Below are 23,509 nucleotides of genomic sequence, written 5' to 3' on the forward strand. Positions count from 1 at the left end.
GTGCCTGTCATATGACCGTCACCCAGTGTGTATTTCCTCTTACAACTTAATCAATTCATGTCTAGGAATTCACTTCTCTCAACTAGGGTCCCATTGTTCAAGCGAAGGTGGTTCGTCTCCACCAGTTTAATGGCCCAAGTGACTGCCTTAATGTTCTGTTAATGGGGACAGGACAGGTGTTCATTCAAAATTCCCAAGTCATTGCTCTTGCTGGGGACTGAGAATACACTTGTTTCCACCTCGACGCATTGGAATGTAGGATATAGTGATGCAAATTGCAGTGGCCCTTTTAGCTGTTAGCAGTTTATCTGTTCCTTTATTCCTTTTTTCAAATTTAATTTAGGTTTCTAGCCGGTGAATAAAATAAAATCATCATTCGGCATAGCGCGCTTCGTGACAGTGTAGTCATATCGATTAGATTTGTATTCCATGGAATATAGAAGATTAAGTGGTGATTTGATTCAGGGTTTGAGAATTTTGAAAGGAAATGGTAGAGTATATAGACAGAAACGTTTTCTGCTGATGGCAGAGTCTAGGACAAGGGGACATGACATTAAAAGCAAGCTCGACCATTCAGGAGGGAAATTGGGAAACACTTCCTCATGTAAAGGATGGTAAAAGTGTGGAAACCCTCACCCATATAAAGCAGTTGATGCTAGCTCAATTAATCATCTTAAATTTGAGATCAGTGAATTTTTGCTAGACGAGGGTATTGAGGGATGTGTTGTCAAGGCCAAGTGTGAAGTGATGCACTTTGGAAGTACTATTCTGGAAAGGCAGTATACTGTAATTGGCATGATTTTTAAAAGTGTGAATGAGCAGAGAGACCTTTGTGTCCATATACCCAAATCCTGAAAGGTGACAGTCCAAGGAAAGATTTACCCATTAGGAAGGGTACAGAGGAGGTCTATCAGAATGTTATCAGGGATGAGGGACTTCAGTTGTGAGGAGAAGTTGGCTAAGTTAGGACTGTTCTCCTTGGAACTTAGAGGTTAAGAGGTGACCAAATAGAAGTTGACAAAATGATGAGAGGGTTTGATAGAGTAGATACAGAAAAATTATTCCCTTTGGTGAGTGGGTCAATAACCAGAGGTCATAGATTTAAATTCATTGGCAAAGGATTTAGAGGAGGGGTGAGGAGAATTTTTTTTCACTCAGAGTTGTCAGGATCTGGAACACTCTACCTGAAGAGGTGGTGGAAGCTGATCCCATAAATAATTTTAAAAGGGAGTTGGACAAGTACTGGAGGATGAGGAACTTACAGGATTACATGCAAAAAGCAGGGGAGTTGGACTAAGCACGACTGCTCTTTCAAAGAGCTAGCACAGGCATGATGGGCCAAATGACTTCCTTCTGTGCTGTAAGTTTCGATGATTCTATAATTCATGATTTATTTATGGAGTAAATAATCATATGATATCAGGGTTTGAATACATCCAAGTTACCTACAAATAATTTGTTCTCAAACTTGCATCATGTGTCTTCATGTGTCAAATTAAGCCTCACTGTCCCAGCTTCAAACCCATAGACTAGATAAAATGGTAATGGAACTAACCTGAATTACTTTAAAGCAGGCGAAACCTGTCTATAGTTTGACAAGTGTAACTTGGCTTTGTAGATTCTTATTGTCTGGTCCTTTTGTCTGCCTGCTTTCTCCCGCTGGATTCATTTTTCAAGCCCTATGGTTTCTGCATGAGTCGCCTAGCTTCAGTTTATTGTCTAGCATTTAGTTCCACTTGGATTGGTTCCACTGTACAGGCAAAATCATTCTTTATATTATTCATTCTTAGGATATGGGTGTCGCTAGCAAGGCCAACATTTACTGGCCATCCCTAGTTGCCATTAAGAAGGTGGTTGGTGGGCAGCCTTCTTGTGTCACTGCACTCAGTGTGGTGGAGTTCCAGAATGATGCAATGATGAAGGAACACCGATACATAGCCAAGTCAGGATGGTGTGTGAATTGAAGGGGAACATGGAATCCTCACTTAAGGAAGGCTATACTTACCTTAGAGGGTGTAGTATAAGAATGTAAGAATGTAATACCGAAGACAGTGAGAGACTTCTCTCACTCTAAGAGCGATGATGTAACAGTCACATGAGATAAGCTTGCGAAGAAGGAGGTATGGCAGCACAAAGGATGCTAGCTTAGGTGCCTTGCGGAGAGTGAATATAGTGACTAAATAATAAAGAGTTGTTAGTTAACTTTTACCGGAGTCTGACTTTTTCTAGAATGCCCTATTATGCTACTAATATAAATACAACTAAGCCAATAGGGTGGCAGCAACAAAACAACAGTAAAACAGTGGTGAAAGCGACCAGGCAAATTTGAAGATCTCCTTACCTTTGGAAGAAACACCAGGTGAACCACAAAGAAGTTTCAAGATAAATACTGGCCTGGTACAGTAAGAAAACTACTTACCTACAGAAGAGGCTGTGAAGAGCTCCATAGCTCTGGTGAGTCAGAGCACAGAAATACTGGTTACACTACTGAAGCGTGGTGACCTGCAAGTTAAATCCAGCAATTGGGTGAGTCACGATACCAACAATCTTGGATCGGTTTACAAACCCTCCATTAAGTCAAGCAAGCCTGAGAAAAAAAACAAAGTGAACTTCTCAAACAAAGGGGAAAACCCGAAAAAAAGCTTCTTAAAACAGCAGGGAACTCTTAAACAGCTGGGCCACCTCCATTAAAGTAACCAAGCCTGAAAAAACAAACAAGCAGAATTTCTTAAAGAAAGGAGATCACCCTAAAACATGTATTAAAGATTGGAAAAAGCCAAATTTAATAAGCAGACATAGATGATTGGTGAATCTATAGACTCCTATATTAATGACCTGTATAGATTGGCAGAAGATTGCAAATACGACGAATTAAAGGCAGAACTAATCAGAGACAGGATAGTTGTTGGCATAGCAGACAAATCCTTGTCAGACCTGTTGCAATCCAAGGAAGACCTTACACTGGAAAAGGCCATTCAAATTGTAAGACAGGCTGAAGTTCGCAAATAGAATAAGAACATCCTGCGAACTGAAGACGTGGATGAGAAGGAGTCCAATGCCCATCCAACTGGTTAAGCCAAAGCCAGGGAAACACTTTGAGGAACAGAAAAAACATACAGGTGAGAAGGCGCATGACATAAGAAAACCTTGACAATATTGTGGAGTCAAGAAGACCCACAGATGAGAGCAGCGCCCAGTAAGTGAAGCTGAGTGTTTTAAGTGTCAAAAAACTGGAAACTATGGGAAGATGTACCACAGCAAAATTGCTTCACTTAAAGGTACAAAGCACAAGACCACCAGGCAAAGAGCAGTGAATCAAGTACAGCAATGGCCACAAGAGAAAGAACCAGGAGAGTTCATGGGAGAAATGAGTAATCCAGACCAAGATTTCTGGACAGCAAACATCTACGTGAATGGACACCTCACAGATTTTAAGCTTGACACAAGGGCTAGCATCACGGTATTGTCTGACCAAGAGCTTTAATTGAAGAGACATTACCTGCAACTGTCAGATATATAGTTGCATGGTCCAGGTAGGACACAACTGCAAGTAAAAGGCAAACCCCTCGCAACTCTTCAGCATAAAGGAAGACAACTGGTAGAGACCTTATACATCTTACACAATCAAAAAATGTTCTTACCAGTGAGGATTTGAAGATTATCCTCAGTGCATTCACTATTTCCTCCCTGACTTCCTTTAACAACCTGGGATGGAATTCATCTGGCCCTGGCGATTTATCCACTTTCAAGGATGTCAAACCGTCTAGTACTTCCTCTCTCATTATGCTTATCGCCTCTAATATTTTACACTCCTCCTCTTTTACTGCAATGTCTGCATCATCCTTTTCCTTTGTGAAGACAGAGACAAAAACTCATTAAGAACCTTGCCCACATCTTTTGCATCCATGCATAAGTTCCTTTGTACATCTCTGAAAGGCTCTACCCTTTCCTTAGTTATCCTCTTGCTCTTAATGTACTGATAAAACATCTTCAGGTTTTCCTGGATTTTACCTGCCAATAATTTTACATGTCCTCTCTTTGCTTTTCTAATTTCCTTTTTTACTTCACCCCTGCACTTTTTATACTCCTCTAGGCTTTCTAAAGTATTAAGTTATTTGTGATCGTCATAAGCTTGCTTTTTCTGCTTTAACTTGCCCTGTAAGCTTCTAGATAACCGGGGGCTCTAGATTTAGCTGTACCGCCCTTTATCTTTGTGGGGACCTGCCTACACTGTGCCTGTAGAAAGCCGCCCACTGGTTTACCACAGATTTTCCTTCATGTCGCTGTATCCAGTCCACTTTCACCAGGTCACCTCTCTGTTTCGTAAAATTTACCTTCCCCCCAATTTAGAACTTTTACTCGTGTTTTATCTTTGTCCTTTTCCATGATTATGCTAAAACTAACTATTACGGTCACTATCTTCAAAATGTTCACCCACTGCTACTTCATCCACTTGCTCCATTACCGAAGACTAAATCTAGAATTTCCACTCCTCACCACCCCCCCCCCCCCACCCCCATCTCGTTGGGGCTTGTTATATGCTGGCTAAAAAATTTCTCTTGAATGCAGTTCAAGAATTTTGTTCCCTCTGTGCCCTTCACATTGTTTGCACCCAATTGATATTAGGGTAGTTGAAATCCCTAACTATTATTGCCCTATAGTTTTCGCACTCAGAAATTTGCTTACATATTCTTCTATCTCCCTCTCACTATTTAGGGGTCCATGGTACACTCCTAGTAGTGTGGGTGCCCCTTTTTTATTTCTGAGCTCAACCCTATGGCCTCATTTGATGATTCATTTAGCATATCATCCCTCCTCACAGCTGTTATTGATTCCTTAACCAATAATGCTACACCCCCTCCTTTTTTATCCCCCTGTCTATCCCGCCTGAAAAGTCTATATCCAGGGATGTTGAGCTGAAATTCTTGCCCCTCTTAAAGCCAAGTTTCCGTTATAGCAATGATATCGTGTTGCCATGTGGCTGCCTGTACCCTCAGCTCATCGGCTTTGCTTACTATACTCCTTGCATTTAAATAAACACCTTTTAACTGCCAAATTCCAGTGCTGCACACTTTTTAACCTTTGCTTCTTCTGTCTTTCAGAGTCACTCACTAATTTTCTGCCTCCCGTTCCCTACCCTGAAATTGTCCAATCTGAAACAGCCCTCAGGTTCCCATCCCCCTGCCAAACTAGTTTAAACCAGCCCCAACAGCACTAGCAAACCTTCCTGCAAGGATATTTGTCCCAGTCCTTTTCAGGTGTAGACCGTCCGGCTTGTACAGGTCCCACCTTCCCCAGAATCAGTCCCAATGCCACAGAAATCTGAAGCCCTCCCTCCTGCACCATCTCTCCAGCCACGCATTCATCTGGTGTATTCTCCTATTTCTATGCTCACTAACACGTGGCCTTGGGAGTAATCCGGAGAAAACTATCTTTGAGGTCCTGCTTGCTAATCTCTTTCCTAACTCCCTAACCTCAGCCTGCAGGACCACATTCCTCTTTCTTCCTATATCGTTGGTACCAATGTGGACCACGACCTCTGGCTGTGCACCCTCGCCCTCCAGAATGCTCTGTAGCTGCTTGGTGATATCCATGACCGCTGCAGCACCATAACCTAAGCGTACAAATGGGGTTTTACTGCTCCTCCTTCAAGGTTACAGTGGCCAAGCAGGAGAAGGTCTGAGGAGACTAGCCCCCAATACCACTACCGTTCTGATGGTCATAGATTGAAAGCAGAACTGTGAAAGAACCTGGGAGAGTCAAAGGGAAATGGGGTTAGAAAGAAGCCCAGTGACCAAGCTGGTGACCAAGAAGAGCCAAAAAATCTGGACCCCATAAAAACACTGAGCCAACACGTGTCACTTAGTATAACTGAAATGGTGTTTAGTTTAGTTTAGAGATACAGTACTGAAACAGGCCCTTCAGCCCACCGAGTCTGTGCCGACCATCAACCACCCATTTATACTAATCCTACACTAATCCCATATTCCTACCAAACATCGCCACCTGTCCCTATATTTCCCTACCACCTACCTATACTAGGGGCAATTGCTAATGACCAATTTACCTATCAACCTGCAAGTCTTTGGCTTGTGGGAGGAAACCAGGGCACCCAGAGGAAACCCACACAGACACAGGGAGAACTTGCAAACTCCACACAGGCAGTACCCAGAATTGAACCTGGGTCGCTGGAGCTGTGAGGCTGCGGTGCTAACCACTGTGCCGCTGTGTAACATGTGCATTATATCTACATAACTAAACATCAGCTGCGCTTTTATAAATTTGCAGAGATAAGTTTACTTGTATACAAGATTTTTTGGGTTTGTTTATTCTGGCAAGCAGATGTCACATACAAGCTGGCTTAGCTGGGAATGTAGTATTCCATTAAACAAAATCCTCTCATCTTACTCCTTATTTATTTTTGTAGAGTCACAGCCGAATTAATGTCATTTGACAACGCTGGGTTTGGAATTCTGAGTTGAATTCTTACCTTCTGGTCCCCTGTCCTTTAATGGTCAAAAATTGCATGGGGATTAAGTTATGCACCAAGAGTTTGAGATCAGCCAGTGGGGTTTATGCAATGTTCAATTCAAAGCCAAATTGAGTGGTAACCCTTAGTGAGTGAAAATTGAAAGGTCACTCCAATCAAAGGCAAAGTTCATAAAGAAATGCATAAACAGTTTTAGTGTAATGTCTTTGTGAGTAATTAATATTGCTTTAAAGGAACAGGATACCTCCCACAAAAAGGACCCCGATCACCCTTGAGGTTACTGCTTCATCTTTGAAAAACTTAACATAGTGAATAGTTGTCTCGTGCACTCCTAAGCTAGCCAGTTGTATCCCTCTGTAGATCAGATGGAGTGTTAGTTGTACCAGGCTGACATGTTTGCCACTGAGCTGCACTTTCACAGCGTAAAGGGATTAAAACCAAAGAGATTTACCATTTGAAGGAGGCAATTTGGTCAATGGTAACTGTGCTGCATCTTTGCTAAAGTACTCCAAACCAAATCCTATTGCCTCACTCTCACTCCATAGCCCTATACACCCCTCTGCTTCAGTCACTTACTCCCAGCTCCCTTAAAAAAGGCAATAGTTCCTGCCTCAGTCACTCTAATGTGACATATGTCATGCTCCAGCTAGTCTCTGTGTGTGAAAAAACATCTTTCCTAATCCCTGTCCCCACTCTCAGTGACAGTTTTAAGTGGGTTACCCTGCCCCCACTCCCCCCACCCCACCCTCCCCCACCCAACCCTCACCATTACTGTGTCTCCAAACCAAAGAAATAGACTTTTCCTCACCAGGACAGCAAGCACATTTTGCCATTTGCATTGTCAGTGAATGACCAGGGAAAACTGTAAAATCTTTCTGGATTATATTAATGGAAAATGAATTATTACCCTTGCTAGACTTCCAATGATCAGACCTACTTCACACGAAAGTGCCAGGAATCACCCCACCCTTACACCTAAAATGTCAGGAATCACCCCATCCTCACACTAGAGTGTCAGGAATCATGCCTAATTCGTGCCTTTGTTACCTCTGGATTCGACTATTCCAATGCTCTCCTGGCTGTACTCCCATCTTCCACCCCTGTAACGTTGAGGTCATCCAAAACTCTATTGCGCGTGTTCTAACTCGCAACAAGTCCCATTCACCTATCCCCCTTTCTTGCTGACCCTCACTGGTTCCCAGTCCGGTATTGTCTTGGTTTTAAAGTTCTCATACCTGTTTTCAAATCCCTCTATGCCCTTGTCCCTCCCTATCTCTGTAATCCCCTCCAGCCCCAGAACCCTCTGAGACGGCGGCACAGTGGTGCAGTGGTTAGCACTGCAGCCTCACAGCTCCAGGGACCCGGGTTCGATTCTGGGTACTGCCTGTGTGGAGTTTGCAAGTTCTCCCTGTGTCTGCATGGGTTTTCTCCGGGTGCTCCGGTTTCCTCCCACAAGCCAAAAGACTTGCAGGTTGATAGGTAAATTGGCCATTATAAATTGTCACTAGTATAGGTAGGTGGTAGGGAAATATAGGGACAGGTGGGGATGTTTGGTAGGAATATGGGATTAGTGTAGGATTAGTGTAAATGGGTGGTGGATGGTCGGCACAGACTCGGTGGGCCGAAGGGCCTGTTTCAGTGCTGTATCTCTAATCTAATCTAATCTAATCTCTGCGCTCCTCCAATTCTTGACTCTTGAGCATCCCTGATTTTAATATCCTATGCGCCTTCAGCTAACTGGGCCCTAAGCTCTGGAATTCCTTCCCTAAGCCTCTCGACCGCTCTACCTTTCTCTCTTTCTTTGAGATATTCCTTTAAACCTACTTCTTTGACCAAGCTTTTGATCACCTGCCTTAATATCTCCTTATGTGACTTGGTGCCAAATCTTATTTGCTATATTCCTGTGAAGTGCCTTGGGATGTTTAACTACATTAAAGCTGCTATATAAATGAAAGTTGTTGGTGGTTGGGTTAGTGGTCCAATGCAAAACTATTATTGCCTTTGATGTGGTACTGATATAAGCAATAAAACTTTTTCCAAATATCGCAAATTATAGTGACGAGGAAAAATTAAAGAGGTTGACATTATGTTCTTTGAAAAAGCAACTTCAAAGTGACATAAGCTGAAGAGTTCAAGAATATTCAGAATATTGGCAAAATTATTTACTATCCAGATGAATTATTTTCCATGGTAAAGTGTGTAAATATCAAGAATACATATTTAAAGTTGGGTTGAGATGTATTAAATATGATGGACATGTTGGTTATAACCTGTTCCTAAAAGGCTGATGTTTGAATTTCTTTATTCCTGCTAACATTGTTTGGTTACTGAACAGTGGAACTAGACTGACTAGTCAACAAGTCAATAGTTACAATTTACAACTTCATATAAAGGAATTGAGAGATGCATGTAAGAAGTCTTCTTGTGGGACTACCTTCAGCTATGAAGCATCTCTGCAGACAACAGTCACTCTACTGGCAAGGTTCTTATCCTTAGTGACTGAAGTAATGTTGGAAAGTATGCAGTGTCCTGCAGTTTCCATGCTATTCTTAGCCAACATGTTTACACAGCCTCTTCTCTTGATCATAGTTGATCTCTATGCCTCCCGTTGTTTCATTCTAGGTTGGCTGTAAAGCTATCTTGGTCTTCTTCCAGTACTTCATCATTGCCAACTTCTACTGGCTGTTAGTAGAAGGTTTGTACCTGCACACACTCCTCATGGTCTTTTTCTCGGAAAATAAATACTTTGTTCTCTACATGCTGATTGGCTGGGGTAAGCCTTTTTTTTTGATGATCAGAAAACATTATTAACAGATTTCAAAAGAAATCCCTCCGAGCTTATATTGACCGGATGATATTTTCTGCAGGTATCCCAACAATCTTCGCAATTATCTGGACTATTACAAGAATCTATTTAGAAGATATTGAGTGAGTATGAACAGTATTAGCAAAATAAAAATGTTGATTAATGGCAGTTTCCTGGTTGAGTCATAAACCCTTTTTTTTTGGTCTGAGCAAAATGTTTCAAAATATCTGGTACATTTCTTCATTTTTGTTTTTTTTATCATCTTTTCTTCATCCGCCAGGCCTGACACCTGGTTGGGGAGGAAAGATGGAGGCAGAGAGGAGGGTGCTGATGCACAACCCTTTTCATACAAATGCCGCCACCCCTTTCAGCTGGCCTCCCAGTAAAAGACTTGCATTTATATAGCACCTTACCTGATCATAGAGCATCCCAAAGTTCTTTGCAGCCGATGAATTACTTTTCAAGTGTAGTCACTGTTGTAATGTAGGAAATCTGGCAGCCAGGAAGTTCCCACCAACAGCAATGAGATAATACAAATACAGATAGTTCTGATGCTAGGTCATTGACCTGAAATGCTAATTCTGTTTGTCTCTCCACAAATGCTGCCGGAGCTGCTGAGTATTGCCAGAACTTTCTGTTTTTATTATAGCAATGAGATAATGATTTTCTGATATAAAAGCAAAATACTGCGGATGCTGGAAATCTGAAATAAAAACAAGAAATGCTGGAACCACTCAGCAGGTCTGGCAGCATCTGTGGAAAGAGAAGCAGAGTTAACGTTTCGGGTCAGTGACCCTTCTTCGTCACTGACCCGAAACGTTAACTTTGCTTCTCTTTTCAATGATTTTCTGATGTTGGTTGAGGGATAAATGTTGGCCAGGACACCAGGGAGAACACCCCTGCTCTTCTTCGAAATAGAGCTGGGGGATTATTTATGTCCATGTGACCGGATGTACAGGCCTCAGTTTAATGGGTCATCCGAAAGACAGCACCTCTGACAGTGCTGTACTCGAGTGTTAGCCTGGTGCTCAAGTCTCTGGAGTGGGACTTGAATTCACAACTTTCTGACTCAGGGGTGCATATGCTATCGCTGAGTCAGAGCTGAGCTCAATTCCTCAGTTGTATCATTCCAGGTTGGCTGTAAAGCTATCTTGATATTCTTCCAGTTCTTCATCATGGCTCTCTAGTCCCCAGAGGCACTAGGAATTTCACAAGGTGCGATTAGGTTGGGCGGCTAGTTTTTTCAGCCAGTGCAGACACAACGGTCTGAATGGCCTCTTTCTGTGCTGTAACATTTCTACGGTTCTAAGTGAATGGCCCGTTTGGGGGTCAGGGGAAGGAGGGGAAACCAAAGCCTCTGCTTGGTACTCACTCAATGTGGCTCACAATGGGAACTGAACATAAGGAGACTTGAAATGTAGACAAATGTGAGATCCACTTTTTGGACCAAAAAGGATAGAACAAGGTATTTTCTAAATGGTGAAAAGCTAGAAACAGTGTAGGTTCAAAGAGACTTTGGAGTCCAGTTACATAGATCACTAAAATGTCATGAACTGGTACAGAAAATAATCAGAAAGGCTAATGGAATGTTAACCTTTATATAAAGAGGAATAGAATATAAGGGGGTAAAAGTCATGCTGCAGCGATACAAAGCCCTGATTAGACCACATCTGGAGTACTGTGTGCAGTTCTGTGCATCACAACTTAGGAAGGATATATTGGCTAAGGAGGGAGTGCAGCATTGGGACTAAATTTTATGTGCGCGCCGCAAATCACAGCAGCCGCACTGATCTCGGCAGTCCGCTCGCGCAGATCCGCCGTCACTGAGACCCCGCGAAATTTCGGACGATGGCTCATTTAAATGGAGGGGGCGGAGCGGCTGCCCCCAATGATGTTGGGGGAGGGGGGGGAGCGTCCTCTCCATCTCCGGCAATGGTGTCCGGTGCCAACGCCATTTTTAAAGGTAAAATGCAGCGGGGCCTTCTCAGCATCGGGGGTCGTGGCAGGCCTCTCTGGGTAGAATTTTCTGGGCCCCTCTGCCACGATCCCCAACGCCAGACGGCTAGTAAAATCCAGCCCTAGGTTTACCAGAATGATCCTGGACTGCAAGGGTAAATTACAAGGAGAGGTTTCACAGACTAGGGTCGTATTCACTGAAATTTAGTAGGTTAATTTTTTTAATTCTTTTCATGGGATGTGGGCAAGGCCAGCATTTGTTGCCCATCCCTAATTGCCCTTAAAGGGGTGATTGAATGGAAGTTTTCAAGATATCAAGGACAACAGTTTTGGTAAATAGAAAGAAACCATTTCCGTTGGTTGGGGAATCTAGGACTAGGAACATAGTCTAAAGAATAGAGTCAGATCTTTCAGGAATGAAATAAAAACAGAAAATGTTGGAAATATGCAGCAGGTCTGGCAGCATCTGTGGAATGAGAAACAGAGTTAACATTTTAGGTCTGTGACCTTTCATCAGAACTAGGAAAGCTTAGAAATTTAATAGATTTTGAGCAAGTGAAAAGGGAGAAAGGGTGGATGAAGAAAAAAGGGAAGGTCTATGATAGGGTGGAAGACAGGAGAGATTAAATGAAAAAAGTTTCATGATGCAAGGCCAAAGGGAGTGGTAATGGGACAAGTAAAGAAACAAAAGATGTGAGTAGAGGAGTTGTGAATGGCAGGATCCTGATGAAAGGTCACCGACCTGAAATGTTAACTCTGTATCTCTCTCCACAGATGCTGCCTGACCTGCTGAGTATTTCCAGAATTTTCTGTTTTTTATTTCAGATTTCCAGAGTCTGCAGTATTTTGCTTTTGTTCTTTCTGTAGTGAAATTAGGAAACACTTCTACATGTAGTTAGAAGTTTGGAACACTCCCATAAACAGCAACTGATGCTAGACGAATTGTTAATTTTAAAACTGAAATAGATTTTTGTTCACCGAAGTTATTAAGGGATCTGGGGCAAAGGTGGGTATATGGAGTTAGCTCACTGATCAGACATGATCTCATTGAAAGGCAGAACAGTCTCGTAGGGCTAAATGGCCTCCTCCTGTTCCTATGTTCCCATGAAGTAAGAACAGAAAATGCTGGAAATACTCATGCAGGTCAGACAGCAGCTGTAGAGAGAGAGAAAGAGGAGTTAATGCTTCATGTCTGTAACCTATCATCAGAACTGGAAAAGAGTTTGAGATGTAACAGGAAGTACAGAGACAGGGAAAGGGAGAAGAGGAGGAACAAACAGAAGGGAAGATCTGTGATAGGGTGGAAGGCAGGAGAGATTAAATGACAAAAGCGGGCGGTAATGGTGCAATAAAAGAAAGAAAAGATGGACCTAGAGGAGCTGAAAATGACAAAAACAGAATAATTGCCAGCAACTGTGGTTGTTGGTCAGTACAGACTCAGTGGGCCGAAGGGCCTGTTTCAGTGCTGTATCTCTCTGGTAACTGCTGTCAGAACAATAAAAGGTGTGGCAATGATCTGAAATTCTTGAACTCAGTGTTGCATCTAGAAGGCCATTGGAAAGATGAGTTACTGTTGGTCAAACTTAAACCTTTTATTAGATTGTCAAAAGCTAAGTTTCCCTATGCACCAACAAATTAATGGTGATGTGAATTAAGTTAAACTAATGAAATCTATCTATTGAATAGAAAAGTTATGAGACTATACATCATGCTTTAGGCTTAACTCTTCAAAGTGTCCCGATTAAGAAAGAGAAAGGCCAAGAATTTCACACTGAGGTCAATGGCAGGTTATTAGAATGTAATGGGAGAAACATACAGATTGTCCTGAGGCCAAAGGTTTAGAGGCATTTGGCAATCTGAAAGCAGCCCTCACCACAGTCATTAAACTCTGTGTAGGTCGAGCATTTGTGCTTATTTACAGCTGTTTGTGGCCAGTTTAAACTACAGCTGTCCCTTGCCTGTGTTACATGGCATAAAGGCTCCTGCCATTGTAAAACAGTTAGATCCAACTGACTGCGAGTGACATAGCAGCTCGTCTGTTAGAATAAAATTGTTAAAAAAAAATCAGCTGGCAATCTCACTCAAGATGGTCAAATGAAACGTCTGGCGAGCCCTGCTGCTAAGTTGGTGCCATAATAGGCCATCCCTGTCTGCTAAGTTAGGAATGTTCCCTTTTTAAAATTTTATTAGCTGTCTGTTCTGATGCAGTGAGCCAATCTAAAGACATTTCAATTCCGACTGTTACCTTAGCTAGAAAATTCCCTGACAGCTGGATTCATTTGTGCTTCCATTAATTGGCCAAATGTCATGTGGGTGACAATTGGCATCATTCTCACTTGCACAGAAATATGAAAGTGGACAGGTGTACAATAATGGTGATGTTTTTCAGGCTCCACAAAAAGTAAACAAATTCGCAAAAACCATAATTTAATGCCGTAATAAAAACTTTGCAGCAACCTTTACATCAGCAACACCTAGCTAAAGGGCCAAAGGCAACATTCCTAAAAGTATTAGGCACAGGAGGGGATAAATCAAGAAGCAGTATTTTGAGGATGTCAAGCTGGGACACAGGATACCTTCACTCCTTTCTTAGCTTGATTTGAAAAGAGGTCCCACAGGTGAAATCTCAGCTTGATGTTTTTAGGGATGGGGTGGGGGTGCAGGGGGTTCTAATTTTCACCTTCACTGTCAGTTCACAGTCCAATAGAGGGGGTGGTTCAGACTAGTGAAAGGGTTAAACAAAGTATTATTTTGGCTTTTCAGATGGATAATGTCCAAGAATCTGTCCAGCTTTTATTCATAAGAATTTCTATAATTTATCTTTTTTTACATGAATTTATAGCTTAGTTCAGGCACTAGAAAGTTTAAAATGGAAGCCATGGGTGCTGCGATTGTTCTCTTAGCTTGGGGGCCATCAGAAAATCATAGTGGGGGAGGGGAGGCTCAGCGGCAACCTCAGCCCAACTCAGAAGAGAAGTCGGTGGGGCAGCCATGCTGCCTGCCTGAAGCCAGTGTCAGGAGGCCCAAAATGCAGGTCGCAAGCTGCAGGCACCAAGTGGGCGTGCGGGAAATCAGTGAACTCCCACAATGAGTCAGCCAGCAGTCCGGCCTCAGAAGGAAGAAGGTTGGGGAGTTGGATCCCAGAGATGTGTGAGAATGGGCCCCAGTATTTATCTGGATTCACTGGCCTCACAGAACAAAGAGTATGGGGCCCTTTTGTGCCTCTTTTAAGGACCTTTAGTTAGGCTATTCACCACCAGATACAAATGAGTAGAGTGTGAACGAGGCTCTATCTTTTCACTAATACTTAAAGTTGCATTTGGGGTCCTATAATGGCATAGGACTCTGATTTAGATATTTAACCTACCTCCTATCTGGTACAGGTGGGCATGCTGTTTCCCATTTACAGGTCTGCTTGAAAGTTGCATCAGGCAGGACTTGGGCATCCATGGGGTTGGCCAAGGTCCCATCCCACCCACCCCAAACCACATTTGTCAACTGATGGTTGCCCACTTTCCCGGCAGGAAGCAGACAGCCAACAGTTGAACATGGCCCTCGATCTTTCGCTGGGTGTGGCACATATTAAAAATAAACTTACAATGAGGATGGTAGCATGGTGGTAGTGTATTGGGCTTGTAATCCAGAGGCCTGGAGTAATGGTCCAGAGACATGAGTTCAAATCCCACCACAGTGGCTGGGGAAATTTTAAATTCAATTAATAAATCTGGAATAAAATGCTAGTCTTGTTAATAATGATCATGAAATTACTGGATTGTCGAATAAACCCATTTGGTTCACTATTGTCCTTCAGGGGAAGCAATCTGCTGGCCTACGTGTAACTCCAGACCCACAGTAATGCAGTTGACCCTTAACTGCCCTCTGAAATGACCTAGCAAGCCATTCAGTTCAAGGGCAATTAGGGATGGGCAACAAATGCTGGCCTGTCAGTGACGCTTGCATCCCAAGAATTAATATTAAAAAAAGCATCCTATGTGATTATGAGAAAGGTAAACTATTCTTCCTTATCCTTCTTAACCTGTCTGCAGTTGACACAAGAACACAAGAAATAGGAGCAGAAGTAGACCTATGGCCCATCGAGCCTGCTCTGCCATTCAATACTATCATGTTTGATCTTGGGCTTCAACTCCACTTTCCTGCCTGCTCCCCATATCCCTTGATCCCCTGAGAGACCAAAAATCTATCTATCCCAGCCTTAAATGTATTCAACGATGAAGCATCCACAACCCTCTGGGTTAGAGAATTCCAAAGATTCACAACCCTTTGAGTGTGGTAATTTCTCCTCATCTCCTGAATGATTGGCCCCTTATCCAGAGATTGTGCCGTGTTCTAGATTCCCCGACCGGCGGAAACAATCTCTCAGCTTCTACCTTATCAAGCCCTTTCAGAATCTTATATGTCTCAATTCGAACACCTCTCATTCTTCTAAACTCCAGAGAATCTCGGCCCAATTTACTCAGCCTCTCATCATAGGACAACCCCCTCATCCCAGGGACCAATTTAGTAAATCTTTGCTGCACCGCCTCCAGTACAAGTATATCCTTTCTGTGGATGTGGAGACCAAAACTGCACACAGTATTCCAGGTGCGGTCTCACCACACCATCCTCCTTCAACACCTCTCCACCATCTTTCAGCTGGGTGGAACTGGCTTGCTATTTGTCCAAGACTTGTATTCGACATACGTACAACATGATGGCCTTTACAGCTAGTCCCTATTTTGGAATGAACATTGGATGGATATTTATCCCATCTGAGGCCAAGTCACTCCCCTCCCTTTCCATTCCCTTCTCATGTTCTCTATCCTTTTGATGTGAATGATTTTTCTGCTCTTTTAACAGAATAAATATAGAATAAAAATCCTCTTCTGGTACTGCTAGTTGATAAATTTTCTGGTGGCTTGGAACAGCATGGTAGTGTAGAATTTGGGAAATGCTCAGTAAGTTAGCTAGTCAATGGGGTGAATATTCTATTTCACCCCAGGATAGTAAACTGGCGGACTGAATCGACCAATTGTTATAGATCCTGCCCAATTTACAATCCTTTCAAGCCAACACTATGAAACTCAACGGATTCTATAATGGGTAAGTGATCCATTGGGCGGAGGTAGCAACTTACTCAAATGTCTGAAACATTCACGAGCTCTCATTACAGTGCACGTTCAAAATATTAATTGAGTGTTTTTTTTAAAAATAAAGATCTTTCAGGTTACCTATTCATTGATATGGTCTGAGTCGGCTAAGAGGTGTTGGGTGAATGTTAATTGTCAAGGTAGACTAACGTTTACAACCTGTTTATTTTGTAAATTCCAACTGTTTTGAGTTTTACAGTAGTTCAGTTCTGTATAAAATACATGTCTTCTTTGAATTTAGCTGCTGGGATACTAATGACCACAGCATTCCATGGTGGATAATCAGAGGACCAATTTTAGCATCTATCATAGTAAGTGATGAATAAAAGCCTGTACCTCTTCAAATGGGAATACCTTTATAAGATTCCTAACTCAAATGTGTGTGCTTTTGATTGTTTTATGTGCTTGCAAATCAATATGATTACAAATATTTATCTTGCTGTTGTACTGTTACCATCTACCTAAGGTATAGCGGCATTACGTGCAATGAATTAAGAATTACTCAAAAATGGTTAACACCATCCTTCCATCACCTATGATTTGTGACGCACTGGGACAGGAACATGGGCATGTGTTGTTGATAATGTACACCAGAACAGAAAAATGTGTGCATTGGGGATTTGAATTATCAACCCTGTTCTTTGTACAGTTTATCAATTTATACCATCACCTGAGAGAATTTTCTGCAAAATGTCTTCGTCATTTCCAAAGCTGACCAAGTGAGATTTAATGTCTATCCTGATGTCCTGCAATACTCAGCTCTGTTGCACTGCTTTCCACAGATGGCAATACCATGGTCACAACAGCCACACAGTTCCATAGGTTATTTGATCAAGAATGTTTATACTAATCCTTATAATCTACTATTGCACTCCTCCAGTTTGTTTTCAAGGGGCTTAACCATAACATTAATTGCTTTTGTAGATAATCTGTTCTATATATCCAAAACTGTGTAGGCTAACAAATCTTGCTATTCTCATTGAGCTTGCTGTTTGTTATATTGGTGTTGGCTGATTTACAGAACAGAGGAGAATGCATGAAATATGTCTTTATGATAATGAGAGGCGAGATCTATACCCCTCTTCATTCTGAAGACCTGCATTGTATTCACTCCCCACCTTTGTGATGAAAAGAAGTTGCTTTGTGAGCATTTCTGAATGGATAAAGTGAAAATCATGTGTTCAATTTAGAAAATAAGAGGATTGAAATCAGCACTCTCACCTCTGGGCCAGAAAGTTAGGGGTTCAAATCCAGTTCCATGAGATTTAAGCACATAATCTAGGTTGATAGTCTGGTGCAATGCAGAGGGAGAGTTGCACTGTCAGAAGCACCACCTTTCAGGTAAGATATTAAACCAAGGCCCCTTCTGCTTTCTTAGGTGGATATAAAAGACCCATAGCCAAGGTTACCTCGAATTATTCTTTGCTGTGCATGGCCTGTTTGTTGCACTGCGCTGTCCTTTTAAGATTGCTACAAGACTGCACTCATGCACATCTTAAAGAACGCTGGCTGTGCCCGGCCTGTTTGTTGTACTGTGTAGTACATTGCAGATTACTGAATGGCTACGGACCCACGAAATTTGATGGAACATTGCCCATGGTGCTATTTGAAGAACAGGGAAATTCACCTGGTGTCCTGACCAATGTTTATTCCTCAACCAACATCTAGAATAGATTGAGGGTTGTTCTGGTGAAAGGGTGAAAGCAATTGCTAACTGGGCGCTGTGGTGATAAGACATGCCTGTTTGAAAGTCTGGTTTTAGCATGCAATTTTGGTCCTAATTGCTGGTTACCGTAAGTTGAAATTGCCTGGAGATGCTAAAACAGAGAAATCTGCAAGTTTGGTAATCAAACACCATTAAACACAATTTTCATGGAGCAGAATATGTGACCTCAACATACCCACTTCCACTGAAGGTGTGGAATGGGCTGGCTGACACACAGTGGCCTATTCAGGATGGCTCAGGACCAAATGAGAGGATGCATAGTTTCTCAAAGGTCCTGGTGGAGAAGGTCCAAAGGAGGAGGGGTGTCCTGCACCTGCAGGGGAGAAGGAACCCACCTTGTCCTCCTGTCCCTCTGTCCTGTAGCAGCCTTGTGCTGTTCTGCTCAGTCTCATGCCCAGACCAAGGGAAAATCTTAGCAAGGTGCTGATGACCAAGCACTCCCTTTCTCCTGGTGACTCCAAGAAGGTGTCCAATACGATACAGTAGCACAGCATTCACTCCCTTTAGGTGAGGTCCTCAGAGAATTTCCTGAATAAATGTTGATAGTGTTATGAAGTCTTGACAAAGTGGTCTAGAAAGTCTTCCAATGTATCTCAAAAGTCCTCTTCAAACTTTCAGCAGCAATTGAACAGTGAAAGCTGAGCATAGCTTGTAGGAGCACCCCTCATCAATGTCTTGTTTACTACTGTGCTAGCCAGTAATTTAATTGTCAATTATCCCCCAGCTGCTTTGCAAAGATGGCATCTTGCACTAAATGTGGGCTAAATCAGTTTTGCAGCTCAAGACCCCATCTTGGGCTCCTTAGAGGCTCTTTAGCACCTAAAGTATCCTGGGAAAATGCCCCCCTTTAGTCCTTCTAAATGAACACAAAGGGCAACACCTCTTTATTCTAATGAGTGGTAAATAGTATGCCTGATTGTAAATTGGTATATTATGGCACCAGAATATCCGCAATGTGGGCAGTTTCCTTGCCAAAAATGTGTAGAATACTTGGCCTATCCACATTCATGTGATTTTCATAGTCACTAATGTTAAAGTTTAACATCAGCGAAAACGTTGCAAAAAAAAAATTCATATATAAACTTGTTGAGGTAGCTCCACCAATCCGATGCTCCCAGCAGGCAGTGCTGCCTCGAGCGAGCATGGTTGGAAAATTGGAGCTATGATGTTATAGCCCTATCTCTGACTCATGCTCTCATCAGGTTCCACTTCCCTGCTTGGAGATCAAGATTGATGATTTATATACAGACAGGAAAATACTTCAGTCGCTTAGGTACAGTAATAAGTTTATTTTTCTTCTTTGAAGAACATTGTCATTTCAATTGCATTGAAATTTGTTGAAAAGGCTAATGGAATGCTGGCCTTTATATCTAAAAGACGAGAATACTAAGGGGGACAAGTCATGCATCAGCTATCCAAAGCCCTAAGTTAGACCACGCCTGGGGTATTGTGAGCAGTCTGGGCACCACACCTGAGAAAGGATTTATTGACCTTGGAGAGAGTGTAACATAGATTTACCAGAATGATATCTGGACTCCAAAGGTAATTATGAGGAGAGATTATATAAAGTAGGGTTGTATTCGATGAAATTTAGAAGATTAAGATGTTACTTAATTGAAGTTTTCAAGATATTAAGGGGAACAGATAGGGTAGATAGAGAGAGAAGCTGGTTGGGGAGTCTAGGACTAGGGACAGAGTCTAGAAATTAGGGCCAGACCTATCAGCAGTGAAATTAAGAAACAATTCTACACACAAAGGATGGTAGAAATTTCAAACTCTCTTCCGTAAATGACAATTGATGCTAGATTGTTAAATTTTAAATCTGAGGTTGATAGATTTTTGTTAACCAAAAGTATTAGAGATATGGGGAAAAGGTGGGTGTCTGAAGTTACATCATTGACTAGACATGATCTCATTGAATGGCGGAATAGGCTAGAGCTGCTAAATGGCCTACTCCTGTTCCTATGTTGTTGCAATTGTGAAATAAATCCAGCGCTGTGCTGATTGTGACGCCACACTTGTTCTGTCTGTATTTAAACTGGGATGGGAGTCTGAAGCTCCCAGTGTTCTCTTTAGCAGTCTGAGGAATGAACTTGAGCATCAGTAAGCTGAGGATGTTCTTGGGCCGTGATGCACTTATCAGACTATGGCCCTGTGGCAATCCCCTTCAATATTACACTTTGCCTAGTTTTGGTGACTTGTAGGCAGACAAAAACATAAATACTAAACTCATTAAGTCTGTCCTTCTGGCTTCTTTAGAGTAATTTCTAAGCCCACAACCTGTTTACATTACAGTAGGTTACACCATGCCTTCTAACTCTATTCATTACAATGTTAAGTTGAATGGTTTACATTACTATTGCCAAAATAAACCATTCTGATGCCGCAAATAATAGATTGTTAGCCAAATGGTTACTGGTGGAAGAAACCTCCAAAGAAGGGAAACAGCTCGCTTTCCTTGTGTGCTTTGCCAAATCAAAGCAACGCTCCGATCGGTCTGGGCAGCTTAGTTTTACTGATGGAATCTGCTATGTCGTTATCCCTGGTGGCAATTGTGTGACCTGCAGCACCTTGTGGAGGCTAGGAATGGCGCGAAAGGGAGAGACAATGGCCAGGAGGGGACCTAGTACCTATACTGCTATAAAGCCCCTTTACGTTCAAAGCAGGTTCAGCAATGACAGCAAGAGACAGCCAGCTAGTAAGCATAGGCGAGGGAGCAGGATGTGTTGATATTGGTGAAATGCAGGGGAGTTTTAAAGACTTTTTACTTTGACAAGCAGCCCACTCACCAGAATTAATAATTGCCTCTTAAAGTATGTGTGCAGGAGGCTTAGAAAATTCTTTTTTTATTCAGTATTACAGCAGCTACATCTTCAGCAACAAGAATAGACTGGGGAAACAAACAAGCCTGCATTTTAATGTTACATTAAGGGAAAACAAATAGAGGTAACCAGTATGTATTTCCTGCTCTAAGGTTGAGCTTAGTAAAAATACAATTCTAGAATTTGAATTAAATGAAGCTTATTTTTCATATTATGTAAATGATAATTTTCTTGACTTCCTTCTATATTAACTTTTTCTCCTTGACCTGATAACTGTTTCTTTTTAGCGGGGACGAAGAAACAATTTCTGACTCAATTTGATCTGAGCTGTCTACAATGCATCAACCTCGAGCTATTGTTCCCAACTAGTGTACAGCACAAGAGTTTTTAGGAGGGAATTTCAGAGCTTAGGGACTTGGCAGTTGAAAGCATGGTGGCCAATGAAGGAGCGGTTAAAATCAGGAATGTTCAAGAGGCCAGAATTTGAGGAGCACAAACAACTAGGGGATGGGGTGGGGTGGGGTGGGGGGGGGGCGGTTGTAGGGCTGGAGGAGATTACAGATAGGGAGGGGCGAGGCCATGGAGGGACTTGAAAATAGAGATGAGAATTTTTAAATGGAGATGTTGCTTAGCCAGGAATGTAGATCAGCAAGCACAGGGTGATGGGTGAATGGGACTTGGTGCAAGTTAGTACAAGAGCAGAAGAGTTTTGGATGACTTCAACTTTACAGAGTGTGTTGGAATAATCAAGTCGAGAGGTAACAAAGAGCGGATGAGGGTTTCAGCAGAAGATGAGCTGACGCAATGTCGGGCAATGTTACAGAGGTGGAAATAGGCAGTCTTACTGATGGTACGGATGGTCAGAAGCTCATCTTGGGGTCAAATATGACATTGAGGTTGTGAACAGTCTGGTTCAGCCTCAGACAGTTGCCAGGGAGGGGGATGGAGTTGGTGACTAGGGAGTGACGAGGATCGGAGACAATGGCTTTGGCCTTCCCAATATGTAATTTTCAGAAATTTCTGCTCTTCCATTACTGGATTTCAGACAAGCAGTGGCACAATCTTGAAAACTCTGAAAACTGACACTGCGTTTTCAGATGATGTCGCTGAGGGGCAGGATGTAGATGAGAAATGGGAGGGGCCAAGTATGGATCCTTGGGGACACCAGAGGTAATGCTGCAGGAGTGAGAAGAGAAACCATTGCAGGTGATTCTCTGGCTGCAGCCTGATAGATAAAAATGGAGCCTGGCGAGTATAGTCCCACCCAGCTGGATGACAGTGGAGAGGTGTTGGAGAAGAATGGTGCAGGTCACCATGTCAAAGGCTGCAGACAGGTTGAGAAGGATGAGGAGGGATAGTTTACCCTTGTCACAGTCACATAGGATGTCATTTGTGGCTTTGATAAGAGCTGTTTTGGTGCTGTAACAGGGGTGGAATTGGAGTGATTCAAACATGGAGTTCTGGAAACACATTCAAGGACTTTGGAGAGGAAAGAGAGGTTGGAGATGCGATGGTAGTTTGCAAGGATGGAGGGGTCATAAGATTTTGTTTTGAGAAGGGTGTTGACAGCAGATCTGAGGAGCAGAGGAAGAGTACCTGAAGAGAGAAGCAGTCAACAATATCAAGTAACATGGGAACCAGGAGGGGAAGTTGGGTGGTCAGCAGCTTAGTGGGGATAGGGTCGAGGGAGCAGGAGGTGGTCTCATGGACAAATGAGCCTGGTGAGGGTATGAGGGGAGACAGGAGAGAAATGAGAGAAAGATGTAAGTTCCAGTCTAGGGCAGGGGGGAACCTTAGAGGAAGTTTGGCCGGGTGGGCTAGTGGAAGGGAGGGATGTGACAGAGGCAGCTGATCAGATGATCTCAATCTTAGTGACAAAGAAGTCCATGAGCTCTTCGCACTTACTATTGGAGGTGATGGTGGAGGCGACAGGGAGAGGCGTTTAATAAATGGATTTGCAGTTGAGAAAAAAGACAGGGGTTATCTTTGCATTCTGGGTTGATCCTGAAACAGTGAATAGCTTTGGCATTTGAGAACAGGACCTGACAGCACTTTATGTGGTCCTGCCAGATCTGGTGGTGAATGGCTGAACCAGTTGTCCACTGCATTCATTAAAGTCTGCATCCTTTGGACTTAAGGGAAAGGGAGCGGAGATGAGGGCCATAGCAGGGAATGAACAGGGCGAAAGAAGTTTTTTTATTCATTCATGGGATGTGGGCATCACTGGCTAGGCCAACATTTATTGCCCATCCCTAATTGCCCTTGAGAAGGTGGTGGTGAGCTGCCTTCTTGAACCGCTGCAGTCCATATGGGGTAGGAACACCTACAGTGGTGTTAGGAAGGGAATTCCAGGATTTTGACACAGTGACAGTGAAGGAATGGCGATATAGTTCCAAGTCAAAATGGTGTGTGACTTGGAGGGGAACTTGCAGGTGGTGGTGTTCCCAACCATTTGCTGCCTTTCTCCTTCTTGTTGGTGGAGGTTTGGGAGGTGCTGTCTAAGGAGCCTTGGTGCATTGCTGTAGTGCATCTTGTAAATGGTACACACTGCTGCCACTGTGC

General features: G+C 42.7%; 1 protein-coding gene across 2 annotated transcripts in view; it reads left to right on the top strand.

The window, feature by feature from the left end:
* The window catches only part of vipr2 (vasoactive intestinal peptide receptor 2), a 168,542-nt gene that overhangs the window by 124,224 nt on the left and 20,809 nt on the right, over positions 1-23,509 (top strand). For both annotated transcript variants that reach the window (XM_068014986.1, XM_068014987.1), the window contains 3 exons: positions 9,113-9,263; positions 9,358-9,418; positions 16,641-16,710. In XM_068014986.1, the coding sequence (XP_067871087.1) occupies positions 9,113-9,263; positions 9,358-9,418; positions 16,641-16,710 (282 nt within the window). The remainder of the gene's footprint in view (positions 1-9,112; positions 9,264-9,357; positions 9,419-16,640; positions 16,711-23,509) is intronic.

The sequence above is a fragment of the Heterodontus francisci genome, chromosome 2 (genome assembly GCF_036365525.1).
Source record: "Heterodontus francisci isolate sHetFra1 chromosome 2, sHetFra1.hap1, whole genome shotgun sequence".
In the NCBI taxonomy this organism is placed as follows: Eukaryota; Metazoa; Chordata; class Chondrichthyes; order Heterodontiformes; family Heterodontidae; genus Heterodontus; species Heterodontus francisci.